At 41.9% G+C, this 18,887-nt stretch overlaps 1 protein-coding gene across 1 annotated transcript; it reads right to left on the bottom strand.

Annotated features, from left to right (window-relative positions):
* Positions 1-5,952: 5,952 nt before the first annotated feature.
* ACKR3 (atypical chemokine receptor 3) lies at positions 5,953-18,448 on the bottom strand. Its single transcript, XM_029606411.1, has 2 exons — positions 18,354-18,448; positions 5,953-9,579 (listed from the first exon to the last, which is right to left on the bottom strand). Exon 2 carries the CDS (start codon positions 9,545-9,547, stop codon positions 8,450-8,452), a length of 1,098 nt encoding a protein of 365 aa, XP_029462271.1. The 5' UTR covers positions 9,548-9,579; positions 18,354-18,448; the 3' UTR covers positions 5,953-8,449.
* Between the last annotated feature and the right edge of the window lie 439 nt (positions 18,449-18,887).

Raw genomic sequence — 18,887 nt, 5'->3', positions numbered from 1 at the left:
TACCAGGAGGACGTTCTCTCCTGCTCCAGGACAAGGGTCCACCCCCGAGCGCAACAATCACTTGTTGGTATCAGCTGATAATGGACAATTCTATGACTTGTGAAGTTTTGAAGGAGACCATATGGGAATTTTTCTCTTAGGTGATAATTTAATCCTTAGTTTAAAAAAAAATGAGAAGCTGGAAAATGCTTGCTAGTAGGAAAAACAATCATTTACTTAATTTTCCTCTGTCTCCTCTCTCTTTACCCTAGAAGATGTTTAAATAATATACGGCCTGTGTTTCAAAATGGGCACACTAGGCCTGTACAGTTTTGGGAGATGGCAAAGTTCCTGCCTTGTGAACCTCTAATCTTGCCACCCTACCTATCCAATTCCATCCTGCACCCGCAATCCTCTCTCTTCGGCTATACCTCCACAGACTTCAGAACTCGGGGTCCAGTTTCACTGTGATAAAAGGCAGTGAGATTGAGTATTGAGTCAGGCCATGCTGTATGCTCATAGGCCCCTATCTCCTGGGGGGGCCTGCCTTCTTTCTTAGAACAGTGTTGCTGGAGCCAAAGTCCTATTCCCGAGGTCTGCAGAGGAATGGCAGAAGGAAAAGGATTGTGAGTCTGGGTGGGGTGGAAATCTAATCATAGGTTTGTGGAGGGGAGGAGAATCAGAAGTTCATGGGAAGGGGGCAGAAGAATTGAAAGTCTGAGGACAACAGAGAAATTGGAAGCAGCAAGACAGTATCCAGGAGTGACAAAGGCCAAAATCCATTCCTTGACAATATCTACAAGTGATCTTGGGCTTTACTGATTAAGTTACGCTTACCATTGATTACATTCTGTTATCTAATATCTACTAGTAGTGCAGGAAGGGCTATTCTCAGATGCCAGAGACAATGTCACTGGTCCTTTCAACATCTCCTCTTCTAGGTTTAGTTTCAAGTTTTCCTGAAAACTATACTAAACTATACTTTCCTATTGGAAGAATAAATGGAAAAGATTTAAACTGAAATTAATTACTCACAGTAATCTATTGTATTTTGATTGCCCTGAAACAATTATATTTGGTCTTTGTTTTATTTAAAAAAAAGAATCCTTAGAAATGTTTCTAGCTAATTCTGTAGTACTTTTTGTAAATAATTTTTCTCTCATATGTTATGGAAGGTGCAAACATAACAGAAGGGACAAGTTTTAAGAAGGCTCTGTGCATTTCATCTAGTATTCAGCAGTTACATCCAGTACCATGTACCAGACAGAAGTAACCTAGTTATAAAGCCCCATCACTGTTAACTTCTCCTGTCTGGAGATCCCTGGCCCAGGTACCTCCAGGATTTATAATTTCAGAAAAGAGAAATCCCTGCAGGAAAGAAGGGACTGGCTACCTCAAAAAAAATCAAGGGAAATCAGCCTAATGCTGAACACTTTAACCCTATCTTAGCTATATGTGGAGGCTGCAATTTATCCACAAAAAAGTCCCTTTCCGAAGTGGCATTTGAGGTTTAATGTGTCGCCTTAGAACAGAAGAGTTACACCCACTGCATTTGTGGATTGCCACCTGTTATGGATTCCTCTTTCATAAATAAATCAGACTAGTTTGGAACAATCCAGCTAAATAGTCTGTGTTTCTTGTAGACTCACCTAACAGGAGCAGCACCCTGAGTAGACAAGAGGAAACATTCTTAGGCTAGGCAATGAGTAGCCATCTGAGGTCTTATTTTCATGCCTTCAAGGGATAGCAGTCTCAGATTCACAAGCACTTTGGGGTAGATTTTAAAAGGAGCGCGTGTGCATCCATGTGCGCAGTCTTGGCGCGTGCATGTTATAAAATCTGTTGGCCACGCGCACATGCGTGCCGGATTTTAAAATCCACGCGTGCATGTGCAGGCAGCATGCGCGGGGTGGGGGGGGGGGGGAATTTTAGTAAATTACGTGCGGTGTTGCAATCAGGCTTTCCCCATTTCCTTCCCAGTCCGCTCCAATTAAGGAGTGGATTGGGAGTGAACTTTCCTATCCCTGAATCTATTCTTCCTACCCCTAACTATCCCCATTTTTGTTGTAATTTTACTTGCTTCTCCATCGCAGCAGAAGCAACTTCCATGCGCCGGCTGGCTGTCGGCGTGCGCTTCCCTGGAACATGGCCCCTGCCCGCCCTTTTCAGGGCCTGGCATTTGGGTGCATATCAGGACTTACGCGTGTGGCCGGGCCCTTTTGAAAATTTTGCGGCGTGTGTAAGTCCCAATTTTGACGCACGCGGCCCTTTAAAAATTTGCCCTTCAATGTATGTATTTAGTCCTGGCGAAGAATCCGAAATGTGAATCGTGACAGCCATCTTAGTAGTGACTAAAATGACAGTCACCAGCAGTCTCAGAACTGCAAGCACTTTATGTATGGATTTAGCCCCTGAAGAATCTGAAATGCAAATTGCATCAGGCTGGGTTTGATAATAAGAATGCTGCGGATTCCCTAATGACACTCTCATATGATAAGTCCCCCTTATTGTATGCTAATTTAGACCAAGCTGCTTAATGCTCATTTTATTTGCAATTTAAAAAAATTAATTTAAAAAAAAGTCCGTTTTTGTAGACCAATGATTACACCATAGAGTTTCACAATGGGTAGAGTGACTGATAAGGAAAATTACAATGCTTTAAGTCTCACTTTGCTCTGTTGATGTGAAGGTCTCTTTACCTCATGTTTGTAATTTGGTGGTTCTTTCATTTTGTCATTTATTCAGATACCTCAAGCTCTAAGTTCATTTGATCTAAGTGTGTTATTGTAAACCTGGGCATAAGCACATGGTTTCCACTTTGCAACCACTTCTTCTGCTGTTCCTGTTGCTTGTCTTAGAATAGGCAAGGTCCCTAGCTCCCGTAAGAGTGAAATTTAAAAGCCTGACACATGCATTAATTAGGAGATATGCGAATATGTAGGGCTTGCATGCACCAGGTTGATTTTAAAAGCTGCCAAGACACATGTGTATCTATAGAGTGCGCACATCTCAGAAGATTTCAACAAGGGGCGGAGAATAGGACTTTCAGGGCATGAACCTGAGATGTGCTCATAAATACTTACACAATCCAGCACACACTGAGGTCCCCAGCAAGTAACTTTACTTCTGCTGTGGATGACATGTAAGTTAAAAAAATAAAGAAAAATAGGCAGATCTGTGGGGTTTTAAGGGTCTGGTCTAACTGGGGGAAGTGAACACTACTCTTAACCAGGTGAACTGAAGACGAACTGGTAAAACTGGGATAGCATCAGCGCGCATCCCTTTTAAAATCCCCCGATTTATGCAGTAGAAGTGGCATTTGAAGGCACTTGTATGCGCCCCACTTAAACTTTGGCGCACGTGTGCGCGTAGCCAGGCTTTTTTACAACATGTGCACATATGCACACGTATGTTATAAAATGGCCACGTCCCTGGGCGCGGGCTGACGTACGTGCGCCAATGTGAGCCCGAACACCAGCTTTCATGCTTAGAAGAATTTCACCCCCAATATTCTACTTCTTCCTTAGGTTTTTGCATCCTAAATGCCTGATTCTGCATTTTTTAGTGCCAGACTCTAGACCATTCCTCATCTTCCTGGCCCTCTACCCTGTTGCAGATTTTGGCATCATCATCACAAAGACAAACTTTTCCTGACAACTTTCTGCTATGTTGCTCACGACAATGTTCAAAAGAACTGGTCCAAAGGACTGATCCTTGAGGCACACTGCTAGTAACATCTCATTCCTCAGAGTGAATTCCACTTAACACTACTCTTTGTTGCCTCCCACTCTGCCATTTTCTAACCCAACAGTAGATCTCATAAGTCCTCTTTGCAGAACCATGTCAAAGGCCTTACTGAAATCCAAGTACACTATATCCAGCGCTCTCTCTTGATCCAACTCTCTGGTCACCCAATTAAAGAACATGATTACACTCATCTGACAAGCTCTACCTCTGGTAAAACCATGCTGCCTCGGATCTTGCAATCCATTGGATTCCAGAAATTGTTTTAGCAGCAATTTCATTAATTTGCTCACCATAGAGGTTAGACGAACCTGCCTGTAGTTCTCAGCTTCGGTCTTTACTTCTACTTTTCTGAATAGGAATCATTTGCACCTGTTCCTTGAACATCCTGATTTGAGTGATGTCAGGTGAGCTATGGCTTCTGTCCTGTGCCTTAGCTGGGCCAATGAAGGCAGGGCTTTAATAGCCCATACAGTGCATGTTAGTTGTAAGATGGCTGTGTGGGAGGACTTCGGACTCACTGTGTAGCAGAAACAACAGAGAAGTGCCTCTACATTTCTCTGAAGATGGCATGCCCCATTTTGTGCTTAAAGGAAAAATAAACCTTAAGAAATAAGTCCGTTAGTACTCATAATAGCTGTCAGAATGGTATCACTAGAAAGTCCTTCATTTAGCTATAGAACAGGTATAGCATGGATAGCAGGTACAGGTGGGAAGAAGAAAAAATTGTTTCATTTTTCATTTCAATTTCGGGGACTTGATTTTACATGATTTTTTTAAATCAAATGTTTAATTTGTTAAAAAAAATGAATTAAAGATTTAAACAAACCCCCCCCAAAACTACAAAAAAATGAAATGGGGCCTCCCAAGCCCCCTACCCATTCCTCCCACCCAAAAAATGCCAGTGGCCAGGATCTTCCCTGGCCCCCACTTACCAGGGAGGATCTGATGCCAAGGCCTAGTCCCAGGCTGAAGCCTGAGCCTTGTATACGGCATAGGTCAAGATTTCAGAGACCTGCCAAGGCCAAGACTTCAGCCTGGGCCTGAGCATTAAGATGGGCCTGATGCCTAGTCCCAGGCTGAAGCCTTGGCCTTGTGTAGGCCTAGGTAGCAGTAGGTCACCGCAACCTATGCAAGGCCATGACAAGCCTAGGACATGATACCTTGGCCTTGGTCTAAACCAGGGCCCAGGCCCGATGCCATGACCGGGTTCTGAGGCCAGGGCCTTGACCCAGACCCGATGCTGGGACCTGAACCGGAGGCTGGATCCTGATACCTGGGCCTCAGAACCTAGCCCAATGCCCAACCCGGTCTGGAAAATGGGTTCCAATGCTTGGGCCTTGCCCAGGCCTCAAAACCCAGGTCTGAGAGTGCTGTTCTTCCATCTTCTTTTCTTTGGCCCTTGAAGCCAATTTACAACATTCTCTAGGGTCATGCCGGAATTCATTAACTCTGGCACATTTGCCCCAACAGACAGCACCTTTTTGATGTATGGCCTCAGGGCCCAGCCACCGGGTCAGGTCACGGCATCAGGCCTGGGAGTGTGCAGAGGCCCTGGCATTGAAACCCAGCCTCTGGACCAGCTTGCAATGTCAGGCCTAGGCTGAGGCCCAGGTGTCAGGATTCAGCCTATGGGTCAAGTCCCCAGAGAAGGTAAATTTTTTACATTTTTGGGGTCTTGGATAAGGCCCTGGCATTAGGTCTGGGCCTCGATTGAGACCCTGGCATCGTACTCAGGCCTAGGCCACGGTTCATTCATCAGGCTGTGGCCTATGCCTAGGCAAGGCCCCAGTCTTAGGCCTAAGCCCATGCCCTGGTAGTGTACTCTGGCCTAGGCTGAGGTTCTTGCTTTGGGTCTCAGCCTTTTCCATAGGTGAGAACCTAGCTTTGGGCCAGGGCCCGATGGATCAATTTTGTTTTCAAAACAAAATGTGAAAACCAATGACATTTCATTGGATTTTCAATCGTTTTGCTTTCTTTTCTCCTGAATGCCCATCCCTAATAGTAGGTACAACCTTCACCCACATAATGTCCCATCACTCAAGAGATCTAGTCTCTATACCATTTCATTCATTACATATTCTAGTTGTCTAATAAAATGTTACTTATAATGATGGCTTAAGTGAAAGGGATGCCATGCAATAGAGATTAAACAAGGTGGCCTCAGTTCAATACCAGTGATCAAAGATTTTGGGTTGAGTTATTTTTACACAAAAATTATGGCATTACTACAGCTTGTGATATATATCTATATTTACATTCTACATACAACACAAATAACATAAACAATATGAAATGATAGCAAGTATAGTATTGCCAACATAGTAGATCATACATATGTTCACACATGCATACGCACCATTTCCTAATAACTCTCACTCGTGGTGGTGGACTTTATTCTTGTGGAATAACACAACAGTCAAAAGCAAATAGAAATTGTTTTGGTTTTTTCTAAAATTTAGGCTCCAGAAATCTAGATGTATACAGAAGCAATATAGTATACAGTACTTCAAACATGTAAGAAAATATATATTTAAATTTCAAATATAAAGTACAAGATACACAACAGCAAGTAAATAAAGTCTTGGCTTTTAAATAGAATATGCTATATAAAATATACAGTGAAGGCAAAAGAAGTCTTTTTACAAACATACATCAGCAACAATGCAAGCCGAATCAAAAGCTCTAATGGAAAATTTTGACACGTCACACGTTAATTTTCAAGTTACTTCTTCACCACCTAACTGGGACACAATCTCCTCTACCCCGATGCTGCATGTAAGCAAATTTCCAAAAGAAGATGTCTTCAGGAAATGAACAAGACAATCACCCTCTTACTTTTTAAATGGGTATGAGTTTAATTTTAGATAGACTTATTTATTTAAAATATTTCCTGTGAGGAACTGTGCCCAGTCAATTCTTTTGTGGGCTGTGCCCCACATCACTGCCACTGTACGGAATGCAAAGCAAACAGCGAGCAACAGCACGGACAAAGGTTTGGTACACCTAGTATAAGAATTTAGCTTAAAAATTATTGCTATTTTAAAGTATTGCTTGTTCCCTTTCCCTTTTTTAAAGGGAGATGGAAATAAATGCCTTTTATTTTAGTTAACGTTCACACATTTAGCGGCAAATTCACTAAATTGTGTTATTATTAGCACTATTACTATTGTGCTAATCACTAACAATTTACCGAGGATGAAAATCTATGGAAAATCATTTGATCATGGGCACATTCAAATTGAATAGAAATGCATATTTAAATTATGCAAAAAGGGGGATAGTGAGCTCAGTAGCTCAGTTCATCCTATTTACTATGAATTAGCCCCTTATGGTAAAAGCACTCCTGTCTGACAATCCCAAGAGAATGTTTGTTTGTTTCTTCAAGAAAATGATAAAATAGTCAAAAATAAATTATATTATGCAGTTTCCAAAAATGAAATATAAAGGAACACGTCTAATTACTTTCAAACATTCTAGATCTGCATAAGTGGCTGAATATTTGAAGCTGTTTATGTACTGCATTTTTATAAACCCAACTGTTTCCTTCTGCTCCTTTCGGCTTCTAGCTCAGCTGGAACCAGGGATGGAATCTGGCACCTTGAGCCTTTATTTTCAGCTATCTGGGGATGTTTTCCCCCATTTTACATCCCTTCCCGACGTGGTTTAGTCCAGTCATTACAACCATCCTCGGCCAGGGCCCATGCACCAAGGTGCCTTTGAAAACCCTGCACTCATGGGTCCTAGGTGCTGGGATTATGTGATGGCTATGACTCCCTCCCCTCGTCACAGGGGTTGTGAACACTGCCCCTGTAGCATCCAAAGAGCGAAAGGCTTGAGTTGAGAATTGAACCCAGGTGGTATTAAGCTGCCTGCTGCAATTTTTCTTCTGCTACAAAAAAAAAAAAGATACTCAGGCCAATTCAGAGGGCGTTGGGCACTAACCCATATTTACTCCAATGCATAATTCTTTGCACATCTCTGAAATTTTCAGAATAGAAGTTTTTGTATGGATAGCATCCCATTGTAAAAGTACATTGCCAAAGAGCACACGCGGGGGGCATAGGAAGGGTAGCTTTCAAACAGCCTACATAAGGAAGTCGGCAAAAAAGCATAAATTAATTTCCAAAGCAGACTTATGCACATAAGCCCACTTTGAAAATTACACAGTTACACCTGTTCTTTGCAGGGCGTAGTCTGTGCATGCTAATTTATGCGCATTCTTTTAAAAATCAAAAGTGTGTGCTTAAATCTTAATCCTGCCCTCCAGAATTCCTATTTCTTTGATATGTGCACAATCAGATTATATGCATATTTGTATGCGCACAACCCCATGCGATAATATAAAAACCATTTATGCACATAAAACTGTGTTTTATGCATGGAAATGGCTTTGAAAATTACCCCCAAACTGTTCCTTTAAAGGAAAAGCCTGCCTTCTATGAAGGACAAAACATCAGTTTTGTTTATTACCATTTAACCCTATTGCAAAATGTGCCTAGTTTGTCCCTTTCTCTCCTTGGGGCTCAGAATACTTTTGGTGTTTAGCCAGTAGTAGAAACAAAAAAGCAAAAAGAGCCAGTGAAAGCAAGTGACTTTGCTGCCACTTTTTGTCCTGTGCTGCTCAGAGGATATGGCCCAAGGCCATTCGCTAGCTGCTGTTTAAGGTCCTGTTGAAGGCAAGCCTTTGAAGCTCTGAGAGAGGTCCATGGAGAGCAGTATTACATCATTTCGCATTTTGGTCCACCACAGTGTATTCTGTCTCAGATACTCTGGAAGCATCAATGAGTTTTGTGAGACCAGTTTTGGCAGAGTACTTGAAGATGAAGGCCTTCATGAGCTCATATCTATAATTTCTGTTGATGAAACTGTAGAGTATAGGATTGATGCAGCAGTGGATCAGGGAAAAACACTGAGTGATGTGAAGAGCTGCATATAAAAATGTTTCCATGTGACAATTGAAAGACATGAACAGGGCTGAGAAGATGTCCAGTAGCACCACTCCATGGTAGGGCAGCCAGCAGACAAGAAAGACAATAACATAGGAAAAAATAATCTTACTGCTGACATTCCTTTCTTGGTCATTTGAAGCAGAGATGGACTTTGCCAGGAGACAATAGAAGACAGCAATGACTGGAAAAGGGATGATAAAACCTAAGACAACAGAGACTAATTCCATGCCAATCATCCATTCTTTAAAACTGTCTTCAGGGTAAATAGGGCGACAGACAGTTTCATTGGTTGCTGGCAAAGAGATTGTTTTCAGGAAATAGGTGTCAGGAAGGGAGACACAGAGAGCAAAAAGCCACACAGAGAAGCAGATGCATCGACGGACTATCTTTCTTTTATAAGTACTGGTGCCAGAAAAGAAAACGACAGAGAGGTAGCGGTCCACGCTCATGCAAGCAAGAAAAAAGATACTGCCAAATAGGTTAATGGAAAAGACAAGGTGTGCAATCTTACATATAAACTCTCCCATAGGCCACTGGTTGTGCTGAATCATAGAGACAACCCAAAATGGAAGGGTGAGGATCACACACAGGTCAGCAATAGCCAAGTTAAAGATATAGAGGTGGGTTTCATAACCTGTAATTTTGGCTTGAAGAGTCAACCAGATAACCACAGAGTTTGCTAGCAGACCAACCACAAAGATGAAGATGTAAAATATGGCTAATGTGTATGCTAAAATGTTTTTGTTCAGTGTATTAGGACAGGAGAATGATTCCAAAGTGATACAATCTTCATTGGTGCATGTCACGTTGATATCAGTGAAGTTGTGTCTCTCCACAAAACTTGAACTGGAGCTCAAATCAATCACATTCATGATGGCCAGATAACTTGGGAGTCAAAAGAAACCTACAAGAAAACAGAAAAAAGTAAAACACTATTGTTAGCTCAGACTAAAATGCCTATGTTATTGCAGCTAAATAATCATTTGATCGCCACTGTGAAACATTCTGTGAATGGTACATTTTGTCTAACTTAGGTGGTATCATTTAAAAAAGCAAAGAATAAAAAAAGAAAGGAAATTATGATTGGAATTAAAACCAAAATTAAAGCCTCGTCTGTGCTAAGAAAAGGAAGTGAACATTTGGCTTTTTTTGTTACTGCTATTACCATATATACATGACATCATCCACTTGGCTCTATTCGCTGGGTGTGGAAGAGATCAACAAAGTAGATGGAAGCCAAATAAATGTCAGACCATAGTAAAACAGTCTGCAATATAAACAATGATGCCCATGTTTTCAGGAAAGGGAAACCATTGGCTACCTTACATGCTTATTTTCAAATACTTGGAAATAAGGTTTAGAAATATGCAGTGCTGTGTATATTGATCATACACTAGTTCCCCAGAAAAATGCAAGACCCTCAACAAGTTTTGGTTTGCAGATATCCACAGTGAACATTCATGAAACATGCTTGTTTCATGGCGGGCCCGGTCGTCGCGGCGTTTCGGGGGCGTGTCGGCAGCGTTTTGGGGGCGGGTATGGGGGCGTGGCTACAGCCCGGGGGGTCAGGGGGCGTGGCCGCGCCCTCCGTACCCGCCCCCAGGTCGCAGCCCGGCGCGCAGGAGGCCCGCTGGCGCGCGGGGATTTACTTCTCCCTCCGGGAGGCGTAAATCCCCGGAGAAAGGTAAGGGGGGGGTGTAGACAGGGCCGGGCGGGTGGGTTAGATAGAGGAAGGGAGGGGAAGATGAGGGGAGGGTGTTAGAGGATTCCCTCCAAGGCCGCTCCGATTTCGGAGCGGCCTTGGAGGGAACGGGGGTAGGCAGCGCGGCTCGGCGAGCGCCGGCTATACAGAATTCATAGCCTTGCGTGCGCCGATCCAGGATTTTAGTGGATACGCGCGGCTCCGCGCGTATCTACTAAAATCCAGCGTACTTTTGCTTGCGCCTGATGCGCCAGCAAAAGTACGCCTATTCGCGTTTTTTGAAAATCTACCCCTAAGTCTATTAGTACCCAAAAACTAACTTAACTAGCCACTTTGTGGCTGTAAATAGTCCTCATAGTAAATGAATGCAGATAAAAATAAACATAGAAACGACAGCAGAAAAGGACCAATGGTTCATACAGTTTGTCCGGCAAGTTTCCCATGGTTGTATCTGCCGCGCCATGCAGGTTACCCCCATGTATCAGTCTGTGTTGCTTGATGTGCTTTGCTTATGGACTTGGCCATTGAAGCAGTCCTGTGTTTTTTCCCTTATACCTGCATAGCAGTTTCCCTTTTGTCTGCATATCAGTATCCCAGACCATGGAAGTCGAGGCCCTTGGTTATCATTTGATTCTAATTCCTTTTTTCCCCCTGCTGTCTAAGTGGGGAGCAATGTTGCTGTTGCATTAAAAGTATCAAAGCATAGTAATGTCCATACTTTCTGCTAAGGGTAATAACCATAGTTACCCCCCTAAGCTTATCTCATTTCTGTCTTCTAGCCTTTAGAGATCCATAGAATTTATCCCATGCCCTGTGAATTCTTTGACTATTTTCTTCTTCACCACCACCTCCATTTCCTGACATTGGTTCTAAGTTGTCCCACTGGAGTTTCATTTCGTGACCCCTAATTCTATTGTTTTCTTTCCAATGGAAAAGGTTTGAAGTTATTCATCACTGAAAACTTTTAGGTATCTGAAGGTCTGTATCATTTCTCCCCTGTACCGCCTCTCTTTCAGGGTATACATACGGGCCGATACAGTACAGTACGCTCCGACAGAGTGCATTGTTAACCCACCATTGGACGCGCATTTTCCCTTACCCCTTATTCAGTAAGGGGCCGAAAACGCGCGTCCAATCCCCAGAACCTAATAGCGCCTGCAACATACAAATGCATGTTGATGGCCCTATTAGGTATTCCCGCGCGATTCAGAAAACAAAATGTGCAGCCAAGCCGCACATTTTGCTTTCAGAAATTAGCACCTACCCAAAGGTAGGCGCCAATTTCTTCTGTGCACCCTCCGACTTAATATCATGGCGATATTAAGTCTGAGGTCCAGACTGAAAATAAAAACCGTTATACAGTAAGTCTGAGGTCCAAAAGTAAAAGAAAAAATAAAATAAAATTTGAAGTCAGCCCGCGGCTGTCGGGTCGAAAACCGGACGCTCAATTTTGCCGGCGTCCAGTTTCCAAGCCTGTGGCTGTCAGCGGGCTCGAGAACAGACGCTGGCAAAATTGAGCGTCAGCTGTTAAACCCGCTGACAGCCGCTGCTCCAGTCCAAAAGGAGGCGCTAGGGATGCACTAGTGTCCCTAGCACCTCCTTTAACCTGGTTTTACCGCCGGGCCTAATTAGCATACTGAATCGCGCGCACAGGAGAGTGGCCTGTGCGTGTGCCGAGAGAGCGGGCGTTTGCCTGCTCTCCCGTGGACTTTACTGAATCGGCCCGATAATTAGATCCTTCAGTTTCTCCTCATAGATCTTCCAATGCAGACACCACACCATTTTTGTTGCTCTTCTCTGGACTGCCTCCATCCTGTCGTTATTCTTTTTGAGATACGGGCTCCAGAACTGAAACCAATACTCCAGGTGAGGCTTCACCCAAGGACTCTCTATGCAGCTCTGCATTCTTCACCAACTTCATATCTCCAGACACCATCACCCCAAGATCCCTTTCTTGGTCCTCACAGATCAGTCTTTCACCCCCCATCACATACAGCTCTTTTGGATTACCGTACCTCAGATACATTTCTCTGTACTTCTTGGCATTGAATCCCAGCTGCCAAATCTTCAACCAACCACTCTTCCAACTTTCTTAAATCTCTTTTCATTTTCTTTGCTCCTTCAGGCATGCCCACTCTGTTGCAGATATTAATATCATCTACAGACATACTTTACCTTCTATCTCTGCCCAGCAGTGATTTTATGCACAATATTCTTGAACAAGTAAAACTTGGAGATCAGCACCTCAGAATTCTACAGGAAGCATGCTTTAAACAGAAGGTATGGGAATTTTGTCACAATTACCAAAGAAGAGCAATTTAAAACGCTGAATATATTTCATAACACAATGGAGGAATCATGTTCTACCATCTCTGAAATGATCCAGAATCCTTATTCAGAAGGAATGTTTTCAATGCAACTTTGGACAATGTTACTATATCTGAATCATAGCACAAATTCCAAACAAGCAATAATATTTGTTTAATAGTCTAAGTCCTAATATATAGACTTAGAGTCTGAGAGACTAAAACAATCTTTCAAGTATCTAGATCTTTCAGATTATTTTCCTTGTGAAAAGTTGCATTTGAAGAAAAAAAATCTTCAAATCTTCTTTTGGAAAACAGTATGAAGTACACCCTTATTTAATGTAATTTACAAAACAAAACCAATTGTAAACAATTTTTCTGTGAAGTGTGCACAGCCCTACAGATTTTTTGCACATTCTCAGTAACTTCAGCAGCAGCTGAAATACGTTTTAATAATCTTTCACTGATGACCTTGGGCAAATCACTTTACCTTCCATTGCCTCAAGTATAAAATTACATTGTAAGCCCTCTGGGGATAGGGAAATTCCTACAGTACTTGAATATTGTCCGCTTTGAGGTGCCAAAAAGTGGAACATAAATCAAATAAAAAACTGCATTCTTTAAGTATGGAACAAGAAAGGATAAGCTACCTTACTATTTTGTCTATTGTGTGAACTTACAAGAGAAATTGACTTTTGAGATAAAATCATGATTTTTCAATGAAAAGAACCAGAAAAATAAAGCTTGCAGTCATATTGGTCCATTAGAATAAAAAAAGAAATCAAACCATCAACTGGATAATACCATTATAAGAAACAACATTCAAAAATTAAAAAAAAATAGCAATGTAGAAAGTAATTTCAGAATTAAAATATTTCCTTCATGATTTCTGAGGTTTTATGTTTATGGAATGATGTCTGTGTAGGATAGGATTCACATTACAAGTCAGTTCTGGGCCCAAGAAATGATGCGTGGGTCCTGCCAGCCAGAGATCAAGGCACTCACCTTTTTAAAAGTGGTTTGGCAGATCATTACACATCGAGGCTGACATTCTTACTTAATGCTCATACCCCTTTCTTTCATTCATACTTTTTCTGTACATTCTCTTTCAAATATAAATATTGTGTGGTATTGTATTCAATGGCATTTAGCCGGATAACTTGTAAGTTATCTGCTAAATGGCAACTTTCATATTAAACTGCCACTTATCCAGTGAAACGTTAGCTGTATAAGTCATTATCCAGGTAAAATGTAACCAGATAATATAGGGGCAGAGTTAGTTAGTTAGATAAGTTATCTGGTTAACTCCGATATTCAGAGTTAGCCAGAAAACGTATCTGGCAAATTTTGGTTGTGCAGTATAGCAGTCCTAAAGTTAGCAGGATAAACTTATCTGGCAACTTTATAAGATAACCAGAAATTTTTAATGGTACAGCTGCGCCACTGAATATTCTGCAAAAGTTAGCCAGATAAGTTTATCCGGCTAGCTTTACTGGATGGTCAGCATCTGAAAATTGGACCCCATGAGGGTAATTTTTTACAGCCTCTCTGAAGCTGAAGTCCATGAGTACACTTTGTACATGGACTTCAGCCCTAATATTTAAAGAATTTACATGCATATATCCACTTTGAAAATTAGTAGGACCATATATACATTAGTGTGGCATAGCCACGCACATTTATATCTGCTAGAGAGCAGGTGTAAATGTGTATGTGAACATGTCCATGCATCATTTCAAAAATCAAAAGTATGCGTGCAAATGATTTCCATTTCCCAAATCTGCTCTTTGCACTGCAGTATATGTTGAAAAACATTTAATCATGTTGAATAGCCCTTTCTGTTTGTTACCCTAGGAGGATGAATTTAGGATTGATTTTTCTTAAATGGGCGTCTAGTTTGCACTCTGGGTTTCCTCTAGTCAGCTCCTGCGGGAAAGTGGCACTAGGCAGGGTTGTCCTCTTTCTCTCTGCTCTTTGTGCTCTTCTTGGAACCCCTAGGAAAACCTGCATTAAAGGTATTCAGGAAGAGAGGGCAGTGGAGCACAAGACTGCCCTGTTTGCTGATGATGTCTTCCTCTTCATTAGCGAGCCTATGCAATCTCTGGTTGATGTGACTAACCTGATTTCAGAGTTTAGTGCCTTTCTGGGCCTCAAAATTAATTTTGAAACAACTAAATATTGGATCTGGAGATCCTGCCAGAAGTGGCTGTATCTAAACAGACTAAGTTCCTCTTCAAATGGATTCAAGTCGTACTTGGGAGTCCAAATTTTGAAAAGATTAGATAGGCTGTACTCCCTGAATTATTTACCATTATTAAAAACAATTAAACAGGATCTTAAGAAATGGATGCTATATTCTATGTCCTGTTTAGGAGACCATCCTCTGTAAAAATGAACCTTGGGTTTTATTTTTTTTTAGATGCTCCTGATCAGACTTCCAGCCATATTCCTATCAGATCTTAATTCTTACATTTTTTTATCTGGTGGGATAAGAGGGCAAAGCTAGGAAATAAGTCAGTAACTTTTAAACAGGTGTGCAGGTGCACATGTGCGCACGTTTGCCGGCTCGGGCCAAAGGACATGGCCATTTTATTACATACACACATTTATATACACGTGGCATAAAATAGGCTGAATGCACGCACATGTGCGTGCAATTTTATGTAGGTGCGTGCCTATGCACATAAATGGCGCCTCTACCATGTAAGTGAGTGGATTTTAGTAGACGCGTGCAATTACCCAATTTTCCCAGTTTCACCCAGGTAAGGGTTAGGACTAGTTTAATAGTATCCCAGTCTCCCTGTTAGCACCAACCTTTAAAACCCCGCTGACTAGCCTAGATTTTTTTATTTTATTACTTAAATGCCACCCATAGCAGTAGTAATGTTACTCGGCACGGGACTCTGGTGCCCGCCTATGCGTGTAAGTATTTACATGCACATCTCTTGGCCTTCCCCCTACAAGCCATGCCCCACCCAGACCATGCCCATGCCATGCCCCTTTATCAAAATTTTGCATTTGTGGATGTAGCAGGAGATATGCCCAAACGCAGGCACCTTTTAAAATCCGCACGCGCCGGCCCATCTTGTATGAGTATCTCCCAGTTTTGGCTAGTGCAGGGCTTTTAAAATTTACCTTTAAGATCTTTGGGGCCAACACAAAACAAGTACGCTCAGCTGAGCGCACTGTTTAACCTGTAGTTGGACACGCAATTTGGATGCGCATCCACAGCCCCTTATGCTAAAGGGGAATAGCATGACCAAAACGCACATCCAGCCCCCCCGCAAAACTAATAACACTCATCACATGCAAATGTATGTGGATGAGGCTATTCGTTACTCTCCCCAGATCTAAAGAAAAAAATGTTCACCCTACCTGCACATTTTTATGCTCAGAAATTATCGCCAGCCCAAAGAAGTGTACAGAAAAGCAGAAAATACTGCTTTTCTGTACATCCTCCGACTTAAGATCGTGGCAATATCAAGTTGGAGAAACCAAAAGTTTAAAAAAAAAAATCTGAAAAAAAAAAATGTGCCGGTGGTCAGGTTAGGGAAACAGACGCTCAATTAACGAGCGTCCATTTTCCTAACCTGTGGCTGTCAGGGGGTTAGGAAAATGGACGCTTGTAAAACTGAGCATCCGTTTTCCTAACCTGCTGACAGCCACCTCTCCTGGGCGCCCACTGACAAGGAGGCGCTAGGTACATTTGTCCCTAGTGCTTCCTTGGCAGTGTGACCCCCCTCATTTAAATATTGAATCGCGCATCCAGGAGACATGCCTGGGTATGTGTTAGAAAAGCGGGCGCACGACACTGAGCTATCCAACAACAACATTGGGCTATCCATTTAAAAAGCATTCTCTGGTGGTGGTGTTCCCCTAGGGAGAAACACTGGATAGACTTTGAACAGTCTATTTTCCTTCCTACCATATCCCTTCAGTTGATCTTATGTTTATCATATAAATGTCAAAGAAATATGATTGGAAGTCATCCTTTCTTAGATGGGATAATTCATACTTGGTATAGATTAGTTTATAGATGAAAAATCGTTTTGTGTTTGTCACCGTTAACGACTCTGTGGAACAATCTGTACTTTCCTCCAAATTTTAATAGCAATAACTTTTCTGGGCTACACAGACATGATATATGTTATATTGGTCAACTATTCCGTGATGGGAAATTTCTCTCTCCCCTCCAGTTACAGGAGGTGATCAGATACATGTATTTCATTACTGCAATTGAAGGGTCTCCTGGACTCCAGTAAATGAATGGCCTATTTCAACAGAAATGTCAAACCTTTTAAAAAACTGCTGTTGGGACTTATTTGTAATAAAGGGTTGACATCTCACATTTATTGGATGCTCCTTGATGAATTGACTGGCCCAATCGGTAAATATAAAGCTCTTTGGATCAAGGATTTAGGGAAGGAGTTGGAAGATGGAATCTTATAATATAGCGACTTCACTAGGGAAATTGTACATGACTACTATGGAGAATGGCTACAAAATTTTGTTTCACTGGTATTATACTATTGTAAGGCTGCACAAAATGAATCTGAGGAACTCTGACATGTAGGGGTGTACGGGAAGAAAATATTTATTTTCTTTTTTGGTTTTTTCACTTTTAAAATTAGTTTCACTTTTTTGTTGTTTCTGTTACATTTTTGTTTTTATTTAGTGTGTAATAGTTCAAAATAGTGCACACGACAATGGTGACTTTCAAAGTGGTGCACGGGCACACATGTGCACACATTCGCACACATTCGTCAGCCCAGGCTCAGGGACACAGCCATTTTATAACATACGTATCTACATGTGTATGTTATAAAATAGCCTGAAAATGCACACATATACATGCAATTTTAACTGGGGGGATTTTAAAAGCCAAGCAGGAGATACACATATACTCGAGCGGCTTTTAAAATCTGCTCAGCGCACACCACCCCAACGTATTCACACATCCCCTAATGAATGCGCGCATTGGGCTTTTAAAATTCACCTTTACACCAAAATTGCAGTAAATAGAAATAGTGCACATGAATTCAAAATAGTGCACACAAATGCCACTTCTAGCATGTAAGTAGGGGGATTTTAAAAGACACGTGTGCTGACGCCATTACCAGTTTTCCCAGTTGGTTCCCATTCACTTAGGTAGGGGATAGGACTTCCAAACTTCCCTAGTTTAGTAGCCTCCCTTCTCCCCTGTTAGACCTGACCCTTAAATTCTGCTGATCTATTTATTTTTATTTTATATCTTACACATCCTCCATAGAAGAAGTAAAGTTACACAGCAGGGAACCCCAGTGCACGCCTGTGCGCAAGAGTATATACGCACTAATTTGAAGTTGAAATCCAGAAACGCCCATGCCGCACCCAGACTACACCCATTTCCTGCCCCTTTTTTTGGAACTTGTCATTTGCGCGCGTAGCAGGAGAAATGCACGTTCTCGGGCGGCTTTTAAAATCTGCTCAGCATGCACTGGCCTGACATATTCATGTATCTCCCAGTTGTGCCATGAGTCAGGCTTTTAAAATTCACCTTTAAGAGCACACCAGGACCCCACTTTGCAAACAGGCAGCTGCCTTCACTATATGCAGTACATAAAATTCTATAGAAGGCCTTTATAGAAAGAGCAGTTCTAGGCCTATGATGGATGTTAAGGTAACACATACAGCTGCATCCTCCTTCTCAGCTAATGTGCCTTATATGACTCTTCTCAGATGTAGCTGGCACACAGGTGCTTTTCTTTCAAGACAAATCCAAATAAAATTAAGGTCTGGGGGACAATATGAAAAAAAAAAAAAGTTATTAAACATAGGCCTGCACTCTTTGAAATACACAGTGGTTAGCTTCATCATAACTTTCAGGCACAGAAATGCTCAGTGATTCTGCTGCAAACCTGACTTCCTCTCAGTGTGCCTGCTTGACAACTGGTTACTCTTCCAGATCAGAGTCTATCTCCGCTGGAATGCCATACCTGAGAATGACATTGTGCAGCATGCAGCAGGCTAGCACTATCTGACTTACTGTGCTAGCCTGATACCTATTTTGTCCAAACAGCAGAATCTATTTTTTAATAAGCCAAAGGTGCGAGTTGACGACTGTACTTCATTGTATCTCCTCTCTGCTAGTGTCTGAGGTTCAGGAACAAGAATGAGAATCCACAGCTGGCAGCCATATCCTAAATCACCTGAGCAATAGATAAA

The sequence above is a fragment of the Rhinatrema bivittatum genome, chromosome 6 (genome assembly GCF_901001135.1).
Source record: "Rhinatrema bivittatum chromosome 6, aRhiBiv1.1, whole genome shotgun sequence".
NCBI classification, from domain to species: domain Eukaryota; kingdom Metazoa; phylum Chordata; class Amphibia; order Gymnophiona; family Rhinatrematidae; genus Rhinatrema; species Rhinatrema bivittatum.
This window is presented reverse-complemented; position numbering and strand designations above follow the sequence as displayed.